The sequence below is a fragment of the Oryzias latipes genome, chromosome 1, assembly GCF_002234675.1.
Source record: "Oryzias latipes chromosome 1, ASM223467v1".
Taxonomy (NCBI): domain Eukaryota; kingdom Metazoa; phylum Chordata; class Actinopteri; order Beloniformes; family Adrianichthyidae; genus Oryzias; species Oryzias latipes.
The window spans coordinates 17194980-17218499 of NC_019859.2; the positions used below are offsets into that span (position 1 = coordinate 17194980).

At 41.5% G+C, this 23520-nt stretch overlaps 1 protein-coding gene across 3 annotated transcripts in view; it reads left to right on the forward strand.

Moving 5' to 3' along the window:
- The first annotated feature begins 3516 nt into the window (after positions 1 to 3516).
- The window catches only part of LOC101155255 (zinc finger protein basonuclin-2), a 90840-nt gene continuing 70836 nt past the window's right edge, over positions 3517 to 23520 (forward strand). For 2 of the 3 annotated variants that reach the window (XM_004065927.4, XM_020703682.2), the window contains exons 1-3: positions 3517 to 4169; positions 4983 to 5318; positions 8572 to 8634. In XM_004065927.4, coding sequence (XP_004065975.2) covers positions 4167 to 4169; positions 4983 to 5318; positions 8572 to 8634 — 402 coding nt within the window. In that variant the 5' untranslated portion in view covers positions 3517 to 4166. The remainder of the gene's footprint in view (positions 4170 to 4982; positions 5319 to 8571; positions 8635 to 23520) is intronic. The other variant, XM_020703675.2, reaches the window with a different exon arrangement.

The following is a 23520-nucleotide window of genomic DNA, read 5'->3' on the forward strand; positions in this document are numbered from 1 at the left end:
TTGAATGATTTTTCATTTGAAAAAGAAAAAAGTATTTAAATGTATTGTTTAAAAATCGTCCAAGTCTTCATCATCAGAACACAGTGGATTCAAAAATAGTCTTTGTAAAAAATGTTCAGATTTTTTTTTTTTACTTTGGGAAATCTATGACGTCATATTCGGGGATTTTAACCCAATAAAGTCCACTACATCAAAAACTTGTCAAAAATTTTATTAATTGGGGAGAATTGAGATGTTTTATAAACCCTTTGAAAAATTCCACCCAAAAATTGCAAAATCCTTTCTTCAAGGAAAAATAGATAGTATTAGCTCTAGCAGAGTTTCTATTGGCTATGAAATTGTGCAAATTGTATTTGCAATAATAAAGTCTTAATGGAAACACGACAATTTCAAAAAACTTGAGAAAAAAAGTTTTAATTGAAAAAATGTATTTGAGATTGTAGGAAGTGGTTTTTTAAGTGGTTCAAAATTGACATATTTCGTAAAACTACAATAAAACACTTTTCGAATTAAATGAGTCAAATAGCGATGGAAATGCGCTTCTTGTCTTGGTAGGAACTGGCTGCCTACAGCATCACACAGCTCAACAAAAGTTAAGTGTGTTGTGCGGAATTGTTGGATCCACAGCTCCTCTGTAAAATCACCATCCACGATTTCCCATATCCCTTTATCCGTAGCCACTCCCACGTGTAGGGAGCTTGCCGCTCCCTACATGCCGATGTCTCTTTTGACACGCCGATGTCTCAACAAGACGCTGATGTCTCCTTTGAAAGGACATTTATAGAAATAGTTTTGCACATATGTAATGAAAATGCAGCTTATAAAACATTCGAGTAATAAGGTAAATTTTTTCTCGCAACAACGTTGGTTTAAGATGCAAAAATATTGGATATGGGGAACAAAGCACCTTATTTACTCAGTATCTTAAATTTGATCCACACATTGATGTAACTGTATTATAAAGAATTCATTATTGTTATACTCTTCTAGTTCCCCCTAGCATTAAAAGGGGCACAACATAAACTGGGGGCTCATCTGGGATTTTGTTAACCGTAAGGGTTTATTTGATTCGGTATTTGATCTACGTGGGTTTTGTTCAGATTCTATATTACTTGGAGGAAGAGTTTAACAGTTTTTCCCTTTGTGGGCCATAACTTGACAATTATTAACAAACATATCTTACTTACAATACAGCAAGTATAGTCATTTAAAAATGTATACCAACAGATGCGTTATTCTCATCATAAAGTTTAAAAAATTGGCAAAATTGTTTTCTTCCAAACAGTTGTTGAGATTTCATAGAGGCAGCCATTTCCAAATGAGCTGGAAAAGCCGTTCTACTGCCCCTAGTGGAATGATGATGAACTACAGGGCAGAAAACATGGACCAAGTTATGCTTTTTTTAAGGAAAGTTTAGATCATGTTAATGAGATAGGGGTTATACAAATGATTAGGTATCAGTAAAAGAGTAAATCACATGGATGCGTAAGCATCTTAGCATCTCCTAAATTACTTATCATTACTCTATCATTGAGTTTGTTATCACTGTTTCATAACTTTTTTTCTCTGCAGACTCCTCAGATTGCAATATTTGTGAGTGGCCGGGGTCTGAGGGTGCTACGGCAGAGCTTCAACCTCATCCACACATTTGTATTGATCCAAACAAGCCTCAGTGACTGTTGCTACAGAGCAGGCTGCCCTCCTCATTCAGGGCTACCCTACACTCACCATGAGTGTCAGCTAATGAGGAGACCCACACACCCGACACTAATAAACCGTACTCGCATCAACATCTGAGCTGCCACCAATCCTGCCCATTTCCTCCTGTCTCACCCAGCTACCCTCAGTCTCCATCTTCACCCCCCTTTTTGCTCTGCCTCTTTCTCTACCTCACTTTTCCTCTAATGAGTTGCAACACTGATAACGAGCCTGATGATCTTCCATTGATTCAGCTATCACTTGCTTGTCTGGTAATTGATCCGTAGCTGAGCCTCTAGTTAATTATATGGGCTTCGACATGAACCCTTGCCCCTCAGGGAATTCTCAAGTCCTGCACAATAATAGTTTTAATAAAAGAGCATGAGGATCTTTTTTTCTACCCTTTTTTTCTAGATAATACTTCTTTTTTTTAATCTTTCTGTCTCCTTTTCCCTCCCTGTTTCCCCTCCAAATTTCTTCATCCTTGTATTTTCACCACATGGTCATCACTATAAGGAAGAGAAAAGTGGGGGTGGGTGAAAAATGAGGAAGAAGAGTGAGCACTATTGGCAGAGTCCACTCCTCTCTCCCACAAATAACAGCCATTAACCAGCCAGGTCAGAAGCTGAGCCACCAGCTTGACTTGAAACACTGAGTGCCACTTGAAAAACCCACAGACTAGCACATTTACTGACAAGAGGGAGGCAGAAAAGAAAAAAGGACGAGGGAGAGTAAAAAGGAACCTTGGCGGCTAAATTGTCACTTAATATAATTAGCCTAAGACTTGTGAATTACCTTTTCAATAGGAGCGGAGCTGGTTGTACACGGGCGGCAGTTGACACATTCAGAATTTCTGAACAATGCTGCTTGTGGCTCTTGACAGGGCATTGTCCACAAAAGATGAAGATGTAGCCAAAGAGCGGCAGGTTGATTTAAAAGCTCAGATTAAAAAGTAAATCCGGAAGACAAAAGACACAGACGGGAGGATGGGGAAGTTAAGAACTCAAGTGGAGACAAAAGGCTCGGATGTTCATTTTTCAGGTGGCAAGGAGAGCGCTGTTACCTTTGTGTCTGCTTCCAGAAATCCTCATATGTAACAACTGGTGTAATAATCTCAGCAAAGGTTAACGTCGCACTGCCATTAGTGCGTGGTACAAAAGGCTTTTAACACACAGCCGAGCAGCTGTCTCCAGCAATTTAGCACAAAATTTGAAGTGACTTTAAGGAGGCCATTTAATGCAGTTGGAAAGCCAAGTTCTCTCCCTGTCCCTCTTTTGTTCCTGTGCAGTGGAAAGATCACTGTGACATCTCTCTCTCGCTGTGGACCAAGCCCCTTACTCTGTCATTTCTCTAATGATAGTGAGGGGGGGGGGGGGCAAGATGGGAGATTTAACATAAAGAGGAAAAGATCAGAAGGTGTTGTTTGTCCTAAGAAGTACAGATCTCCTTCTTTTTATTGATTTTTTTAGTTTTTTATGCTCCATCTTATTTTTTTCTGTCTGCCTCTTTTCCTCCTCCATCCCTCATTTTATTCCCTTACCTTTGCTGCTGTGGGGACCAATTTGACTAAAATGGAACCTCTTCCTCATTTTTTTCTTAATTAAAATCGGAGAGCCTCCGCGGACAAGAAGGAGGAGGAAAGGGGAGAGAGGAGGTGCGTGGAGCGTGCGCGTGCTGGCGGTGGCAGATTGCTTGTGTTTCATTAGGCTTTCATTAGAGCTGCAGTAGATCAAACAAAGGCAACCGGATTTTTAGGAGATGCAGGATTCCATTTTGCCATAAAAGCTATGATCAATTGTTGATCAACTGTTATACATCTTTTTTTCTTTCTTATTTTTTTTGGTGGCAAAATACTAAACTGTTTGACAGCGTTCAGAAAAAGTGCAGTGTGGTGTGTATATAGAAGTTGGAAACTGCTTTTTCCTCCAACCAAAGTGTGTGTGCTCGCATTTGTGTGAGGCAGGACTGTCCCACAGGAGAACTAAGCTGCTCTGAGACATGCTGGCCACTCACACAGCGCAAATGGTAATAAGGCAGAGGGGGGGACAAACGCTCCCCCCCCTCCTCCTTCTTGGTGAGGCCCCCACCTTCCTTCCTCTCACAGAGGAGGTGTATGTATGTGTGTGTGTGCAGCACAGTGTCATTGAGCATCTCAGAGTGGAGAGGCACAGTTGACTCAGTTGAGCCTGCACCGGCCTGGCACACACACTCCTTCGCAGCTTGGCTCCTGGTCTCCGGCGCGCACACACACACATGCGCTGCGGAGCTCAGTTCTTGCACAGCAGCGGCGGAGAACAGAGAAGTCGGAGAGAGATAGGAGCAAAAGAGGGAGGACATTCAGAGGCACTGACGTCGAGAGAGGGACACGGTCACGTAGAGAGAAAAAGAAAAGGAGGCAGGGAGAGCTGGATAGTTGGTGGCTCCCTCCCACACCTCATCTGCACTTTCCTGGGACAGGCACAGATTTGATGGTAAGACACATTTGTGCTTTTTTTGGGGAACTTTTTTCTTTTGTGTTGACTTTCTTCTTTTGTCATTTCTTAAGGGATTTTGTGCAGATTTTACATCTTTGCTTTACATTAAAGTTGACACCAAATTTTGAAGTTTATTTTGAAATTACTGCAAGGAAATTGTTTCTCGCTGACAACTTTTGCATGTGTGACTGCTCTCTGCTTGGTCTGGATTTCTCCTGTGCCTGCATATGTTGCATGCATGCGTTGAATGAGTGCAGACAGGTGAACTTGGGCTCCACTCTGCGTCTTTGTAAGTTTTGAGTCAGGGTTTTCAGAGCAAAATGACTGACAGCTGATCTGCAACAAAAACAAAACTCAATCTACAGACAACATGCACCCCTCCTCGCCAACTCCATTACCTTCCCTCCCCTCACATTTTTTGTCTGTTTTGCTCCCTTATCGCTCACCTTCTCAACGGCTTCAACTTTCTCACCTCCATCCTTCTCCCCATCCCTCCTCACCAGTGGTCCGCTCATCTTCCCCGTCCAACATGAGGCCCCCCCTGAGGAAATGAACTGCCGGCCTTCTTTTCCATGTCTTCATGAGAATAAACTCCACACATGCACAGACGCACACACTTTACCAAAGAAACCGCTCACACACATCTTCTCCTCTGTCTCTCGTTTCCTTGTTATCCTCCTTTAAACGTGAGATGAAAAAAGCTAGCACGACCCTAAGAGAACCCACCTTCACTGACTTCTTTTTCTTCTCTCCTCCTTCACACTCCCACATCCCTCCTGCCCTCCCTCCTCGTGTCTCCCTTTCCCTAAGTCCAAGGAGGCAGAGTTGGATGTGAAAGACAGAGAGAGTGACACCGTCCCCCCAGAGCCCAGCCAAGACCCGGAGCCGCCGAGGCCACCTCCAGCTCAGGCTAGCGGACCCACCGGCGCAGCTGGCATTTGTGTGACCATCCCCTCCAGTAGTCAGAGCAGCCGCAGCAGAGGCAGAGGTCTGGGTGGCATTAGCATTGTTAGCAGCAGCGCTGAGGGAGCAGGAGAAAGCTCCATGCAGTTCAGCACCAGACCGCCTAGTGCTGAGCAGCCGGGCTTCATGGGGACATGGCAGCAGAGCACTGACAGCAACCTCCTCTACAGAATGTCCCAGCAGGTATGTCAGCTCAGCTTTACCTCCCTGTTTTGTGTGTTCATCTTTTCTTTCAGAAGACAAACTTTTGTTTGGTTTTATTTATTTCTTTGTGTTGTTCTGTTGTTCTTCATCACTTCTTATTATCCCAAGAAAGTCTTTGTGTTGAAGGATCATGTCTGTGGCTTGTGGGGGGAAAAGAGTGTTTTTTGTGACATTTAAGATCAGGATTCTCACCTGTTATTTCAGCAACTCACCTTCCATGTAGAAGAGTTTCAGAATAAAAGCTTGCATGTTAAAGTTCTATGAAGCATGCCTGAAAGTCTTTTGTGTGCGTTGACATTTGATTAATTCAGTGCATGATCTAAGTGTGTGTAATTTTCATATCCTATAAAACATGGTTTTGCATACCCCACACTTTAACTAGGAATTGTTAAGTTCAAGAAAATATATTTTTATTTTTTTGGTGGGGGGTTTCTTACCCTGACTTATTGTCTGGACTCCACACATCCATTCTCAAGTCTGCGTAATTGGTCTGTGAGGGTGTGGAGTTTAAATTAAAGGCAAGCAATCGCCATGTTTTTGTAACCTCTGCGCCGATAAAGCCTCGGACAGAGGGTCCCCTCTGGGACGGGCTTATTAACTTCATGTGGCCGAAGCAGGAAGTCCCTTGCGCGGTCACAGATCAGCAAAGGAGTCGTGAACGAACCGAGTTTTGGAAAAGTGGTGGTGATAACGGATAGTCTGCGCACAGAGAGGAAAGTCCACATTTCCTCCCGACATTGCGGGTGTTTACATTTGATTGTAGATTTTCTTTCTTTCTTTGTCCTTTTTCTTTTCCAACTTAAAACAAAAACATAAAGGAGAGGATTTCGGCACGAGCCAATGTGGTTTCGTGGGAGAATCGCGTATTGTGCCATCTCCAGCAGCTGCGTGCGCGCGTGTTTCCGTGTGTCCGTTGGCGCGCAGTGCACGTGTCTGAGGGGGAGCCGGAGTAGATAGAGAACGGTTGCTGGGTTGCAGTTAATCATAGCGGGACCTGCAAGCTCTCCGTACCAAGCACATGTTGTTACGCACCCAGGCCACAGCGGCTCTTGCGCAACAGCATCACGGCCGCTCCGAGTTGTAAAATAAACACAGATTATTCTGTCACTTAATATTTTAATTGTGGAGAAATTTTAAAACGTTTTCCCTCTATTTCTTTCATTTATTTTTACACCAGGGACAGTTTTGCGTTTAAAGACCTGAAATGATTATTTTCTTTATTCTTCGATTACTCTTAATCTCGTGTTTTATGGGGTTTAATGCTAAATACAATTATTTGCACAACTTTTTTGTATAAAAAAAGACATTAAACACTAAGTGTTGTCATTTAGGACTCTGTCTCCTTGCTTTATTTTCATGCGTTTTTCTTTAAAGGAGTTTTGCGCACGTGAAAAAAAGTGATGGATGGATCGTTAGGCCAGCGTCGGCGAGCCTCCTTTTCTTCTCTCAACTGCCGGCTGAGCAGGTGGATGGGCCCTAGCGCTCTACCGGGACCCCACGCCCGGATCCCCAACCCCTTTTCCACAAATGCGCACCGTTGTTTCAATATAATCAGCCGTGGGACTCGCTATTTATCCTTCCTTGCACCACTCAGAAGATATCTTTCCATGTTTAGTAGGCATGACATAAATTCTCTAAAGGAAGCCTGTTTCTTGACAGACTCGCCTTATTGGAATCTAACCGATAATGACTTTGTGTTTGCCGAGCCTGGCGCACCCAGGGGTGTTGGAGAGAGATGCGTTATGGGCTCGTGCATCCCCTCCACCCCCCTCCTCCTCTCTTCTTTCGTAAAGATCGCCTGCGTGACACGAGAAATGCTGTAGTTTATCGTTGTTAGGCCCAATTATATGTGATCAATACTCGCGCAAGAGAAGTCAGCGCAGCGCGTTTAGGAGGCGCGCGGCTGGGGGGGGGAGCTGCGATTCTTCCGAAAATCCTTGTAAATTACGCACAGATAAACACACACTCAAATATAAACAGAGCAGCACCTAAGGAAAATAATGTGCTGAGACATAAACAGAGGTTGTCTTTAAAATCACCTTCCTCTGCAGCCTGCAAATAAGATGTGGTTTTGCGGCAGGTGTGTGGTTTTCTCTTGGTGCGTAATCTTTATTGGCCACTCCAACAACAGCAGAGACTTTGCAATCAGCAATTAATGACTCAGTTTTTAAACGACTTTTTGTTTGTCCTCACTGCTTTTTACAGAGTAAAAGGTGTATCTGATAGAGACAGAAGCAAAATTCCTGACTAAAACAGATTGTTTCTTTTATTTGAATTTATTGATTCTGTTCACCTGTTTGCATTTTGCTATTTTTGTGTAATTAATTTTTTGCCTGAAAAAACTTCGTAATCTTTTTTGTTCTTCCTAAAAAAATTGCAACACAAAGATTGCATCAGATAATACGATTAAAAGCTTTTATTTTCTTAAATTAATTTGATTTGTCTGGTATAAGATGAAACAAACGTGCACTTTTTGTAATTTAGCCTATTTTCTCTTTGTACATTTTCTAAAAATGAACGAAAAAAACGGCGCATTATGGCATAACTTATTTTTAAAGGCCTTCGTGTCAGAAATAGATTTTTTAAAAAGTGCGCAACAGTGGATTCTACTAAATTTTCTCAAGAGCCAACAGAAATAATTAGTAATTCATAAAAAATCGGTTAAATTCATTCGATAAACACATTTATTTCCTATTTCTGCAAAAACATTGTAAGAAATAATTTTCGGAATTGCCAAAAAATATTAAAAAACAACTAAAAAATATTCAGAAATTAGAAAAAAAATTGTAGCTATTTAATTATGTTCTACTTTTTTCCGCAGAGATTATATTTAGAGCATTAAGTGACCAGCAGCTTCACGTGCGTGGCTCTGAAAATCGACCCCTGCAAGTTAAAAACTCCGGAGTTAAGTGATACCACGGGCCTAATTGGCTCATCAGGGATGTTTCCTTTATAGCACAGCAGCCGGAGGCCGCTTTGTTTCTATTTATTTGATTATTTGGTTCGCTTCGTGTTGGAAACATGTAGAGAAAGAAAAAAAACTTGGGATCTGAAGGGCGCGTAAAACCAGATCATCCACCTGAAGATCTGCTGAGGCCACCCTGACTCTGCGCGCGCAACTCGGAAGGAAATGAGCACAAATACCTAAATAAAAAACTAAAAAGGAGAAAGCAGTGTTTGTCTTACATTTAAAGCTATCTCTAAAATAGCCTCTTCCTTTTCTTTTTGCAAGGGTGCTGTAACGCGGCTTCCTTTGAAGTGCGACAGGTCGACTATGGGCCGAGACCTGGAAGAGGTACAGTGGCATTACAGTTTGCACTGCCTGTTTCTTTTAAAAACGGAGCCCTCTTAAACTCACATATGAATAAAACAGGGTATTGTAACATACAGTTGTAAATGTGAGCCCAAAAATGCATCATTACATCACAAAAATGTGGAAAACTTGATCAAAATGTGTCATTTTCACCTTTGCTTTGGATTTTACCACCTGGAAAATAAATGACTTGCATGATTATTTACATATTTTTCAAGATATTATGTTGCAATTACATTTTTATTAACTTAATTCATGTGTCGTGGGGTTTGATTACAATATTGTTTCAGTTTGACTTTCAATCTGAAAAGCAAAGTCCTTCTCCCTGTCACAGAATAGTTAAGACAGACCTGTCTCCTTAGGTCATGTCATTCACAGTGCCTATAAAAATATCTCAACTAAACTTTTAAACTCTTACTTCATTTGCTCGTTGTTTTGTTTCATGCTGATAACTGGTCGTTTTCTTCGCTGTGCATTTCATCAGTGCTCTGCATGTGCAGCCTGCTCGGTCCTGTCTGTCCATGTCAGAGCACTGAAAGTGCCTGGCATTTGCTTTCAGGGTATGATGACAGACATATTTGTGGAACAGCTCTGCTTTGTTTTGTCTGAGTGAAGAAATGAGCTAGATATTATCCTCCACAGCGTCGATCATGGTGCAAGCATATCTGCGTATTAATGGACTCAGATGGGCCTGTAGCAGTGTGTGCGTGTGTGCAAACTTTGTTTTTACATGGTGGTGTACAGATGTGTTGCACATTGCATGTGTGCTTCATATGTCTTTTTTTTCTTCTTTATTTTGTTGAGTGGGACTGGAAGGCAGTGATTTGACGCATATGTGCAGAATTATCCACAGTCAGTGGATGCGTGTGTACATGTGTGGTTACATTCAGCTGTTATTATTTCTGTGTCTGTCTTTGATGGGTCATTGCACACAGAACATATGGACGTCTATACATGCATGTATCTGGTGTCAAGTTTGTCTCTGCGCGTCCTGATACTGACGTTTGTGTGTGTGTTGAGGCGTTCGTGCTTTTGCCATTTATTTTTCTGAGTGGGTGGCTAAACAGTCATATGCCAGTTGTGTGAGTGTGCGTCCTCTCAGTGTGTGTTGGCTCTGGCTCCATGTGTGTGCGGGTGCTAGCTGAAGTGTCTCTTGGCTGGCCCTGGATGGAGAGCTGGAGGAGAGCAGAGGTGAAAGAGGAGATTTGCAGAAACGACACGCACCACTTCCCCCATTACTACTTTTTCTTCTTCTGCTTCTACTGCTCTGTCTTGCGCTGCCTTTTTCTTCTCTCACTTGCGTTTTCAGTCTTCTTCTTCCCCCACCTTCACGCCCTCTGCTCAGTCTCCACTTCACCACTGTCTTGCTTTATAAAAACTGTCTCCACCCTCCATTCTCAAACGCTAAATCGGATTGTCCTGCAGTTAGACAAAATTGTATTTGTGTCACAGAACCTCTTGCAATTGTAGTAATTGAAAATCATACAAAATGATGCATTCAAAAAGCACATTTAAAGTGCACCAGGTCAAATAAAACAACTATAAAGCTGGTAAAAGAGAGTCCTGATGGTAGAAGCAGAACTCGGAAAGGTCATCAAATTAATTTTACAATGACTGTTAAAGTGAAAGAGAAAGGGGCCACAGATGCTCATGTGTTTACGGTTTGAGCGCTCTATTAAGAATCCATCTAGCCCGACGAAGTGGGAAGATGCACAAGGTTCCATTCATGCCACGGTCCCCTCCATGTTTACCCAAGAAGCCACCAGGGTGAAATGACGTCTGGAACACTTTTACCTCAAACTAGTGTCAAAATACATTTTTATGTGCTGCTTATTTATTCTAAAGGAATTTAATTACTTGCTTTTTTATGTCAGTCATATGTTTTATTCTGTTTTTTTCTTTCTCTTTAAACGTGATGTGTATAAAGATGGAGCTTTTATGTGGTGCCGATTGGGTTGTGCTGCAGAGTTGTTGTGTAGTGATGCCCTGCAGGATGGGTATGCCTGACTTTTGACTCTGTGTGCGAGACAGAGGGCAAACAGCGATCAATAAGCATCATGTGAGCAACCCTCATGGGCTCCAGGTCAGCTGTTTCCCGTTTGTCCCGAGGAGACAGCCCCCTCACCACCATGGAGAATGCTTGAACGATTTGGAGGGATGCAGAGATGTAATCACGGAAGTCCAAAAGGGGGGTTTTCTTTTTTGCGCTGTGCCTTTGTGTGTATTTTGTGCAGTGACACAAACGAACGGCCATCTGTGGGGAAATGTGTTGAGGGATCTCTTTTACATCAGCGTGGCAAAATAATCATGAAATATGTGTTATCTGGACGGAAAATGTTACGTCACCCGTTGGAGGGATTCGTGAGGGGGAATGACACCAAATAATTTAGAATTTATTTATGTTTTTGCAAGCCAATCAGTGAGGCAACAACTTATGTAAGACAAATGAAAGAGGATTTGACAGCTTTTGGATTGAAAACATTTTAACTTCACTCACCTTAATTCCAAGTGACCTATCTGTTCCCTCTTTTTCAGTCTGATTTCATTGTGAAAAGCCAAAGTCCACACATATTTTTTTCACTTTATATTGCATTTTAGAGATGCCCACGAGGTCTATATTTTTTGGGCAGTTCCCTGATTTGGGGAGAAGTCGCCGGTGTAAAGAGGAAGTGTGTGCTTGAAGGGCCAGTCGCTCAGGATGTCACCACCCCACTGCTGCCTAATGAGGTGGACATAAGCACAGGGCCGGGCACACACTTGAGCACGCACACACGCATGGCCAAGGTGCAGCAGCTGTCATCCAGGTTTTAGCAGTTGTGAACGTTTTTAAGGTGAACTGCGAAGTGTCAGAAGCTTCTTTCAGAGGCATTTTAAAAACCCATGGGAAGCCAGCGTTGGTATTGTTTACCAGGCCACCGGCACAGCGGGTGATCTCAGATAAGACTATTTTGTGTAAACAAGACAAAAAGGAGGAAACACGCACAAATATTTGACGGTGCGTGTGATATTTTGAGACGTGAACATATGGAAGAGACATTGTTGTTCTTTTGAAGCAGTTCTTTCCCTTTCTGCATCCAGAGGAAGGTGACATTAGGTGTGACCTGCGCTAAGTGACAGGAACTTGGGCATACTTTCACCATGGCTTCTCCCTTTTCCTGTTATTCCTCAACTCCTGTTATTTTGTTTTCCTTGGAGCGGGGCCAGAGCAGCGGGCAAATCGACAGTCTACTATTTTTACATCCGTCTTTAAGGACCCCTGTCTGCTGGCTCTGCCTGCAAATTTGCCCCATCAGCAGTGGCAACCAAGAAGAGCTCTCAAGGCACCAAGCCTTTCATTTTTCTGTTGGCGATGTGACTAATGCTGTCACTGTTATGTGAAAAAGCACTCACAGTGAATTGCTACTATTATTGTTAAAACCATCATCATCATCAGCAGCCATATTTATAGTTATGGATAATGATAGTAATTTTGTTGGCGGCTTGTAGTTGTCTCTGTCTCTTTCACCTGGTAATCCAACATGTACTGTTAGGTGACTATTTCCACTGTAGGTTTTAGATGCGCTGGCCAATTTTCAAAGTTGTTGTTTGAAGAAAATAGCTTTCCAACAGGCAACACACATTTCATGCCCACAACTCACATGTGCAGGGGTGGAGGGGGGGGGATGGACAAGGCTAAATGCTTCATCTCTTAATGCATACATTGAGCTCTTGTGTCTGTGTGTGTGTGCGTGTGTGTGTGTGAGAGAGAGAGAGAGGAAAGAGGACTTTTTTTCTTTCTTAAATGCTCCCTCTACTTTACGTTTCATTTTTCTTTCGCTCCCATGTTTTATTCTTCGCCGATCTCTCCGCTCTGCTCTGTTCTGTTCTGTCTCCAGCTTGCCATAGGGATTTGATTGCCAGAGGCCCAGGGAGGATTTTTTAGGGAGGTTCTGGAGAAGGGAGGGTAGTGGTACCGGCTGTGGTAGGCTTTTAGCCAAGGTACACTCACACACAGAGACACCCACATCCACACACACACACATAAACGCACAGAGGCATACACTCTCAATCATATCATGCCTTTTGGGTACATATTCACACTGGAACTTTCTGCATTTAGCTGTAAGTTTTCGCTCATTAGCCACCTTTTTGTTGTGAGCAAAGTGTTAACGCAACATGTGCAAGCATTTGTTTGCACTCTCTGCTGACTTTGTAAAGATGTTTGCGCTGTTGGATTAATAACATTTAATGGCCACTGTTAAATGCAGCTGCCTTGGCATCCTACTGCCTGCATTTTTCTGGCAGGCTTCAACTCCGGGTAGCCTTTTTTTTTCTTAACCATGCCTTGAGCGTATGCATGCAGCGCAGTGAAATACCACTGTGTGTGTGGGCTGGATGGGAGAGGCATTGTGTGTTGTCACAGAGCATGGCTTTTCATTTACATGGGGTCCCCATGGGTGGCTGAATCGAAGCATGCGAGCAGATCACAGATGAAGAACTTTTGTATTCCACTTTCCAGCAGTCTATAACTTAAATTAAATCACAAATTACCTAATTAGCCTACAGTAATATACATTAATTGGAATGACTGGGTCCTGTAGCATTTAGCACTTTGGCATTGAACACTGGTAATCTTCTGACTTTAACAGAAGTGACAGCCTCGGTCTTTTCCAACGGGACAAAGTGAGAATGCATGTTGGAAAAATGCAAATGTCATGCAAGTTAAAAGAAGAAGATGTGTTTGTGTTGTTGACTCGCTGGCTTGGAGCCACACATAAACGCCTGCTTTCTCTGTGCTGATGTTTTTCTGTGTTAATGGCCTGAGCTGCCTCTTCCTTTGTCGGGAAACACACTCCACCATAAGTGCTTTGTCTCCTGCATGATGCGTGCGACTCTGACTGCCATTTAATATTTTATGCCATTTAATCCATTTGATATGTTTCCTCCAATAAATAAATAAATACAAAACAACTTTAATTGGTGGCTTGTTGATCGGGTTAGTGTTTTTTAAAATGTCTTATGGAGTTTTATTTCTTAGATCAAATGTGATGCATCACTTTTGCAATAAATTGGAGAGGGTTAAATTTTGGGGACAAATGTGCTTCTTTCTGATAAATCAATGAATAAGAAGATGTTAGGGTAATGACAGCCAGGGGACAACATCTGACAAAATGGCGTTTACACGACATAGTTAATGTTGTAAAAACCTTCCGAATAATATGATGAAAAGCAGCCGACGGTTGGTGCTTTAGTCATGAGGTGAGGAGGAGCCTCTCTTTAGAGATCAATTGGTAATAGTCTGAAGTCACAGAGGCGATTAGAGGCGTCAACTTGCCTGTGTTGTAAATGCTGTCAGATCTGTTAAAGGAAGCCTAATACCTCTCAGGTTGAAAGCTGTAATAACATCAGCTGTAACTGAATCCGCGGGAAGTGCAAGTCAGTCTGCATGTGCCCGAGCGAGTGAGTGAAAGAGGACTGGGAGGGAAGGGGAAAGTGTTTCATTTTGTGTAGATTACATAGGTGTGTGCATTTGTGTGTGCATGCCTGATACAAAGCAGGGCCAGCGCGCATCAAGGCGAGGGCCGCGGGCTTGCTTCCGGCGTTTTTTAGGCCACCAGATGCCTGTCACTCTTTTAAGAAAAAAAAAAGAGCAGGGGATGAGGAAGAGAGAAGGACAAAGAAGGAAAAGTGGCGGAGAGAGTGTGTGTGTGTGTGTGTGGGGGGGGGGGGGGGGGGGGTTTGCAACACTGCTCAAATCATGTCACGTAGCGCTAATTCATCCAGCCTCATTAGAGAGCGGGAAGGGACCAGAGGGCCTCTCTCAGGACAGGGGCCCGGGCTCACAGACATGCACAGCCACACACGGATATGTGCATACACTTAGTTTTTCTCTGGCACATACTTACACACAGATACAAATTATCTCTCCCTCAGACACACACACACACATAAACACACACATACAGATGACACTGGCACATGGCGCAGCGCGGGGGCAGTTTGGGGAATAGAAAATTGCCTTCTCAGGAAGGCCCTGGCCAATTAAGGATCTGACCGTATTGAATGTCAAGTGTTAATTTAGGCTCCCCCCTCCCTACAATGTCCCCCAGCTTCACCCCTCAATTTCCCAGCAGTGGAGGTGGTGGTGATGGTGGGGGTAGGTGAACGTGTCCCAGGGATGAGCAAATACATGTCAAGCCAAAGTTGATTGCCTCCTCCATATTATGTGTCCCAGGCAAGTGGCAAATGTGCCTCCGCCTTTTAGCCTTCGGCGCGCCCCCTTGGGGGACTCCGCGATAGAAGGAGGAGCAGAGAAGGAGGATTAACTGTACAGCAGTGATAAGAATAGGGGGTTTACATGGGGGCAGGGGTTGCAGGCGACAGAGAGGGAAGTAGAAAGCAGGGTTGGTTTGATCCCACAGGACTGGGTTGTGACTTTGTCTTTTATTCAACTTCATTTCATAGAGAGTTTTATTTGAAGTGTGAAAAGAATCGTCCCACTTCAATCATCTTTTGACGTATTTTAAAAGGGTTCCCAGTGGTCTTTTAATTATGATTATGCCGTTTTTTTTTTCCAAAATAAAAAAAGTTAAACTGTTGTTTTTTAGGACATAATTTCTGCAGAGTGGCAGAAATTGATGAAAAGTTGCCTTTAATTTATGGGCAGGACTGCTGGCACGGAGTAAGCCTTCCTTCATTTCCCATCATTACTTAGTTTACACTCTCTCCCACTATCTTACAGCCCCTTACAACCCCAGCCTAATATTATTGGTACAACAAAAATGGCAAACAATATTGGAGCTATCCAGTCGTACAGTTTGACAAGGAAAATGAAGATCTAAATGGATTTATTTGTCTGCATGTGGATGCATAGGAATGGAGATTTTACGTGACAACTACAGGCTTTATTTAACTGCATGTTTTTCTTTCCCATTTCACCACAATTTCATTTCATTTATTTATTTGTTCCTTTCATGATGTTGAATTAGTTTACATGTTTGTCTTACATATTAAGCATATAAATATTAAGAAATACATTTTTAATCTAAAGTTTCCACAATTCATGTCCTCTACTATCAGAAAAAAGCCAAAAAGAACATTTTCATTCGAGTGAGTCTTTAAACATTGAAGAGGAATATAAAAAAGATTTAACTTTGTTGTCATGCAAGACTTTAAATGATCTCAACATGATGGTTGTCCACTCAACAGCCTTTAAAACGCTAGACAGGATTGTTGGACTGATGGTAAATCCCCACCTCCTTACCTCTATGATCTAATAGACATCCACTTAGAGTTAATGGGCAGATTGCCTTTCTTCTCTTGTGATGATTATTTTCCTCTTTAAAGGTGGAATTGCCAGCTTGTCTTTCTTATCAAACCTCACTTTGCCTTCTTTTGTCCATGTATCTTGTGTCACTCCCTCTCACGTGGGTTCCTGGGGAGTATTCAGTGATGAAGGTGTTAGCGCCTTTCCTGCATTTTCAACAAGCCCAGAACGTCTGTTCTGCCCTTTAGCTCACCTCCTGATTTTGGAAGCCCCTTTGTTTCACACGGATGCTGCACATGTTCGCTGGGAACACGTGTTCATGTTGAGCATGTCTGGAGCTTGTGTGTTTCTGCTAATAGTGGGGATGTTGTGAAATTCAATAGGGAGGCTGAGCACCGTTCATTTAGGCCGGTGTTATTGGCGCCTGCTGCTTCTTGCAGAGCCTGGAAGCCACCTGCACATACGCGGCCTAAAAAAATGTCCGCGCACATATTGATGTACTTAGCGTCTTTGCATATTTTGTTAACTGTAATCCATCGACTAAATTGGGAAATAAGACTTACCTGAAACAAAGCAATTTATGTAAGTATCAATATTGATGGCAGATGTCTGTGAAATTAACGTCTAAAATTATGACAACTACATTAAAATGACTGACAGCAGTATATTTGAATTATTATATCTAACAAGGGTGAACAAAAAAACAACGATCATCCTTTTTAACATCTATTTTATCATTCCTCAACAAGGAAAACCCCATTTTGAGTCTACAATTTTCTAATATGATTCAGCCTGTGATCAATGACAGGACAAGCTTCCAGGACCTCAGGAGAAGGGACGCAGTTGAAGCCAAATAAGCGCTCCGTCTTTGGGTAGACTTCGATGTCAGCAGAGCCACTGGAGCTCCAGCGGCCTGAACTGAGAAGTCTGTCAAGCTGTAATTGATCACCCGGACCTGGGGAACTGAGGGCGAAAGAAAAGGGTTTTGAAAGGATGCAATAGATAAAGCTAAAGGGAAAAGGAAGATGGAGAAAAGAGGAGAAATAGTGAGACCAGTGGTTTAATCTTTCTAGAACGGCCATTTTTTCCCCTCTGGATGATAGATATGGTAGGTGCGGTGTGTGACACAGATGGATCGTGCAGGCATCTGGGGTGATAGAGTTATAAATTAACACATTACTGCCCCTAAATGTAGACGACTGTGGACAACTGAACGGCGGCATCATCAAGCCTGCAGGCGCACACACGTATTCACACACAATTACAGTCTCACTGATGCGTCTAGCTGAACTCAGGATGTGGATTGCTCTCCTCAAGTGGCATTGATTTGTCAAAGCGCTGAATTAGCAGAAACGCTCCAGCTGCTGCTCAATGTTCTACTTTCCTTCCTTTTTTTTCTGTACGTTTCACTTAAATCTTCTTTACGTTTTTTTTCTTTTATGTCTACCTTGTTGCTCCAAACTTTTGTTTCGTCTCCATTACCTGTGTGAAGTGTTCACACATTTTACCTGAGTTTGCCCTTTTTGCCGTCTTGGCAAACCAAGTGACGTTTTTTTTGTTGCTTTTTCCTATTTTTTGTGTCCAGCTGGGACTTTTCACTTAAAGGAAAAGTTGTGTTTTCTCTCCAACTACTTGTGGCCTGCACCGTTTTCACCAGCCAAAACTGTAATGTCCCTGACTCTCACAAGAAAGCGGTGCATGTATGTGGCTGGGAATTGGGATTTCATAACCAGGCGTATATCCAGAGCAGCAAAAAGCTTGCACACTGTAGAGGCCACACACAGTGACAAAAATCTATCCAGCTCGCAGTTTTAAAACTCTCACACTAATACATCTACAAGATAACCACAGTGAATTCCACTGGTGCAAATGTCATTTAACAACAAATGAATGCCTTTGGAAAGAGTGCGGGGCTAAAGTAAGGGTCACTAGTCCTTCTGGCTGCTGAACGTGTAGCGGTGTGTTTTACTTGGGCTTACGAGCCGGGCAGACTGTCTGCTTTCTGATTCTGAGTCAAGGCTTCTAGCCAAGAGGTGCAGATTTGTTAGTGTCTACTCCATTATCACCCATCACTCTCATGGTTTAGTGTGTGTGTCAGCGAGCGGGACTGGGGAGTAAAGAGACTGTCCCCCGCTCTCTGTGGTTCAGCCCAAACAGTTAACATCTGGTGACCAGTGAGTGACCTTCTTCCAGCCTCACACACATTCAGACGTAGACATAAACGCGCACTAAGAGCCTAACTGCATCCAAGCGATGAGTGAATGACCACCCCCTTTCTGTGTCCTCCCCTGCTGAGTGTCCGTCTCCACCAGAGCTCTGCCCCCCCCCTCACATGCACAGATGACTGGTTGATGAAAGGTTTTTGGGTGACCAGGATTTTTAATAATTAAATAAACGTTGGCAATCTTTTTCCCATTTAAGCTCATCACAGACCAGATACCACACTCTGTTATAATATTATAATAATTTAAATGCACACTCAAAAACCTTAATTAATTCTAAGAAAAAAACAGACAAGTACGCTTTGTATTCTGTAACGCCTTGTTTTTGGATTAATTCTGGTTGCGCTTATTAATGCTGAAGCGATTTTGAAAGGTATTCTATCCAAATATTTAGTTGGGTGCAACGTGTCGGACTGTGTTTTTTACATGTTACTAACAAAGTTGGGAGTTAGTGAAGTCACAGTAATGTTTGTTTTAGTTCGATCTGTTTTTTTATTTTCTTTACGTGGCGGTTCTCATGTGGCTAACTTGCAGTGGTGTCTGACTGTGTATTTCTTATGTGTTACTAACAAAGTCGGGATTAACTGGTTTTGTTATTGTGCTAATGCGTCTTATGTGTAACATGCCACAAAACAATTACTGTCAGTTAACTAGAGTTACGCAGATAATAAAATCTGATTGACTTATAGACTTATTTCTGACTTTTTTCTTTCACTTACTGTGCATTATAATTCGGTGCCCTTTATATATGACATAAATTTAAAAACTAGACTATTCATTGACGTTGGGTCTTATAATCTGTCGCGCCCTATGGTGTGGAGAATTTAGTACTGTATTGATCATTTAAGGTTTTTGCCCCTTGAGGACTTTAATGTGAAGATTATTAATAGTCTCAATAGCATTTCTTGTTGATATTTAGACGATTACTGCTTTTTATCCTCTTGTGAGAGAAAATAAAGTGATTTTGAAATATTTTTAAGAGTTGGTCCAACATATACATTTGATTTGTTCTGTAATGAAAACCGTACCAACTACTTGAAACACAAGAAAAATATATTTAAAAAATATTTAAAATCAGTTTTATTTGGTTGATGATAAGTAAGTTTTAAATAAATCAACAACAAAAAAAGATTGGGTGTGTCTTATCTACTTTGTGACAGGAAAAAGAAAAAAATGTTGCAGAAAAGGGGTGACACGTACATCACATGGTTGTGGCATGCCAGGGTCACGACCTTTATCCCCCTGAGTTTCTCCCTGTGTTTTTTTTTGGAGGAACTGTGTCAAAGAGTCAGTGTCCCTTAAAAGTACAGGAAAATTGTGGCTCCTGGTCAATGGAGTCTGGGTGAACAGGGAATGTGCGGAAAGCAGGTCACATGCGGGGTCTAAAGGCAGCATGTTGTTGTGACTGAAGCTCTCCCTCCAGATTACATGTGGACAAAAAGAAAAAAAGGCAAAGTGTGTTGATAGGGTGACAGCATTAAAAGGGGAGATGTGGTGACAAGGGGCAATGAAGTGAAAGCAGAAGTGAAGCATCTCAGCAAGAGGCTCACTTAATGTGAGGGATAGTGAGCAGCCTTGGGACTGGTTGGTGTGAGGGTGAGGGGAGTGCATCCCTCGCCTGAGGCTGATGCATTGTGACAGTCACTTAGAAGGATTTCACTTTCCCTAAACTGTGGCTTGCAGGAAGAAACACCATAAGTTGGGACAATTACAGAGTGAAGGAGATATGACAGGACACATGCAGAGCCGCGGAGGGAGGGAGGAAGGAGGGAAGCGAACCAAGGAGTGTGCATTTGTGCATGTGTGTGCCTTTACTCAGGGGAACACAATCATATAATCTGCTCACATTTGGTGGATTTATTTACAGTACATATGCTGTCCAAATACTTTGTGTGTGTGTTTGCCTGCAGGGGCCAGGAGGTGCATGGTGCGCAGCGTGTCAGGCAAGATTTGCGTTTTGCTCCTCATGGTACAGCGTGTTACCACACTACCTCCCTCATTCCTTCACCTCATGCCTGTAACTTAACCTGCTGACGGAGGGCAGGAGGGAGGGAGGAAAAAAGAAAATATAAGAAGCTGCAGGGAAACACAGCCAAGTGAACAGACACTAATTTACTTCAATAGTTTGGACCTTTTTTTTTTGTCGTTGCCTTGATAAATGTCCCAAATGTTCTTTTTGCAGCAGTACACTGTGTTACCCCAGTGCTGCAAGTTTTGCCAAGAAATTCAATATAATTTGGGTGTTAGGTGATTCCAAGAAATACACTTTTTTTTCCTGTTTCATTGAGTCGTTTTCCTTTCAGCGGAATTATGTCTTTTCAGTGAGGTTTTGGTGAAATTGTCTTTTTCTGTTTCTCTGGCTTGTGTTCTTTGCACGATACACTTCAGCTATACACAGTTCTGTTTCTTTAACACAACTATTGATCAGTGCAAAAACAGTATTTATCTAGAAGAAAATGTAGAATGTAGAAAGGTAGAAGAATTTTTATCTACATTTGGCATTAACAATTATATTGTCAGTAGTTTTGACAAAATTCAAATATTTAGTTAAAAACATGAGTTATTTGTAACAAACTATTGCTAAAGAGAATTCCTCAGGGAAATCAGCTGATTGCCATTACTGTTATTTTTGTTGTACAGTTTCCTTATGAGTATAATTGTTTGCTGCACTGTAGACTTTTATTTTGGTCAGTTATTTGAGATTTACAGTAGTATTGACTACCTTTTCCCCCCTCTCCTTTTTTATTGGTTTGGTCAGACACAGGTCAGACTGCTGAAATTGAATGGTTATAGTGGGGTAATAGGTTGAATTGCTGGATGGATGACCTGATGTCATGTTTATTTTAAGGCATATAGCCAAAAAATGTAAATTACATTGTGAAAAGATCCATTATTTGTAATCCAATATTCTACTTTTAAAAACACAGTGAAAAAACATCAAAAGAATTTGAACTATTTTACTATAACCTGTTATAGAAACTTGTTTGAAATCGCCTTTTACATTTTTTGTTGAATAACTTTACTTGTGACATTATTGGATGTGTCCTACACATTTCAACACCTTTTTTACTTTCCTCCAGACTGAATCGTTATTCTTTTTAAATAAATCAAACACACTTAAGCTCATATTTCCACATTAGTATAAAATCTACTTTTTCCCCTCTTAACACCAGACAGAAAGATTGGTAATTACTTTATCAATTTTCCAATTTTCAGTGTCTGAAATTTCTTTAAAAGCCAGGTTTTTCAGAGACTTTGATGGCCTTATAGAATTTTCATTCAACAAGGAACTCTTCTTAATTATAGCTGATGTTGTTCTCTAAAAGTGAGGTTAAAACTTAAAAACACACACAGACAGCAAGCAGCATGGAGATTTCAAAAGTTATTTAAAAGTTTTAACAAAAAGAAATTACCTGAACTGGAACTCACACATTGTCACATTTGTGTCACATTTTTGGATCTTTAAGCAAAAATATGTTTTTTATACCATTTATCACAGTAATTACCTGTGACAGGGGTCACCAATGGTTGTGTCTTTTAATCTTAAATCTTAATAATATGTCACTCATGTCTGTTCACGCCCATCCTTTAGCAGTTTAGACGGGTCAACCACGTCATGACTCCCTTAAGCTACTTTGATCATTAAGGAGAAATTACTAGTTGTTGTTTGTTCGTGGAAGGAATTATGTGATGCAGTCTTTATCGGAACAAAGCTGTGAAAGAAAAAGCCTGGAGAAAGATTTGCGATATTTACACCGCTTCAATATTTTGCACAAAGACTCTTTTTTTTTTTTTTTTTTTTACAGTTTACATGTTTTGCAGACCAAATGTTTTTTACACTTTTGCAGCTGTATTTATTTAATATTTATTTCTTTATTTAATAAGAATCTCATTTTTGATAATAATTTTTCATAATAATTTTAGTAATATTTTTAATTATCTAATATAAATGTAATTTGTGATGTCCTTTATTGATGTTATATTATATAGATTATTTCTGAATGTCGTGTTGCTGCCACAGAAATGAAATTTCCCCATTGTGGGATTAATAAAGTCATCTATCTATCTATCTATCTATCTATCTATCTATCTATCTATCTATCTATCTATCTATCTATCTATCTATCTATTCTATCTATCTATCTATCTATCTATCTATCTATCTATCTATCTATCTATCTATCTATCTATCTATCTATCTATCTATCTATCTATCTATCTATCTATCTATCTATCTATCTATCTATCTATCTATCTATCTATCTATCTATCTATCTATCTTATCTATCTATCTATCTATCTATTCTAATCGTAGGTGGCAGGCAGACATGTGCTAGTAGGCAGCAGAAAAAGAAAAAGAAGAAGCCCCTCCTTGCTAGTTCAGTGTGAACACCATAGGCTAAAAATGTTTTCAAGAACCTGCATTTAGCGTGTTCTTGAATGTGCATAAGTCCGGTGTGTCAGTGGCTTTATAAACTTCTGACACATTTAAAGCACACTTTATCTTTGCAGTTGTCTCTGCTGAAAGCAGGAACTGGGCAAAAAACAGTCCATTTTTGCAGTCCAGCAGCAGCCAGAGCTCTACAGTCCTCTCGGGTTTTAATAATTTATCTTTCCTCGCTATCCCTAGATCATGCACTTTCTCTCCACCACTCTTCCTTTCCCCCTTCCCCCTCGTCTCATTCCTCTTAGCACTTGCTTCATTTGTTTGCTTTGAGGAGCTAAATCTTGTTTGCACGTATTAAGAAGTCAAGGCGGATTATACCCCCACCGCCGAGGCCCTTGCAGCGTCGTAGCTCTCTCTCCTCACACTGTGTTTGTGGCTGGGTGGCTCTGTTTGCAGGGTGCCCCCACTCCCATTGACTCAGAGAGGTCTAGTGCGCTAGGCTAATTAGATTAATTCCGACGCCTGTAATGATTGTTCACCATCTATTTTTAATGACTTGTGCATATCAAAGAATGGTTAACCATGTGACGAGCATAGCTCACTCCCTCTGCCCTGTGTGTCAGGCACAGTTGGGGGCCCTAGCTTAACGCTCGAGTGTCAGCATAGTGTTGCTGTGTGTGTGTCTTTTTGGGTGTGCATACATTTCTTTCACTAAAAAAAGCACTTATATATATAAAGCAAATAAAAAAGGAAAGGTTCAGAGCACTGTCTTGTGGGGTCTAGCTGACCCAATTCCCAATGTTAAAGTGCCTAGGATAGCACGTTAAACAATGATTTTTTTTAAAAATAAATTGCCACAACCACTAGGGGGTGCTGTAGACGTGTGTATGAGTATTTGCTACTGACAACGAAGAAGAAGTACAGGTTAGTCGTACACAGTTGGCAGAATTGTTCCAAAGCGACACAGAGGATAAAGAATTTAGGTAATTTTTTGTGATTTAAAGTGATATAAA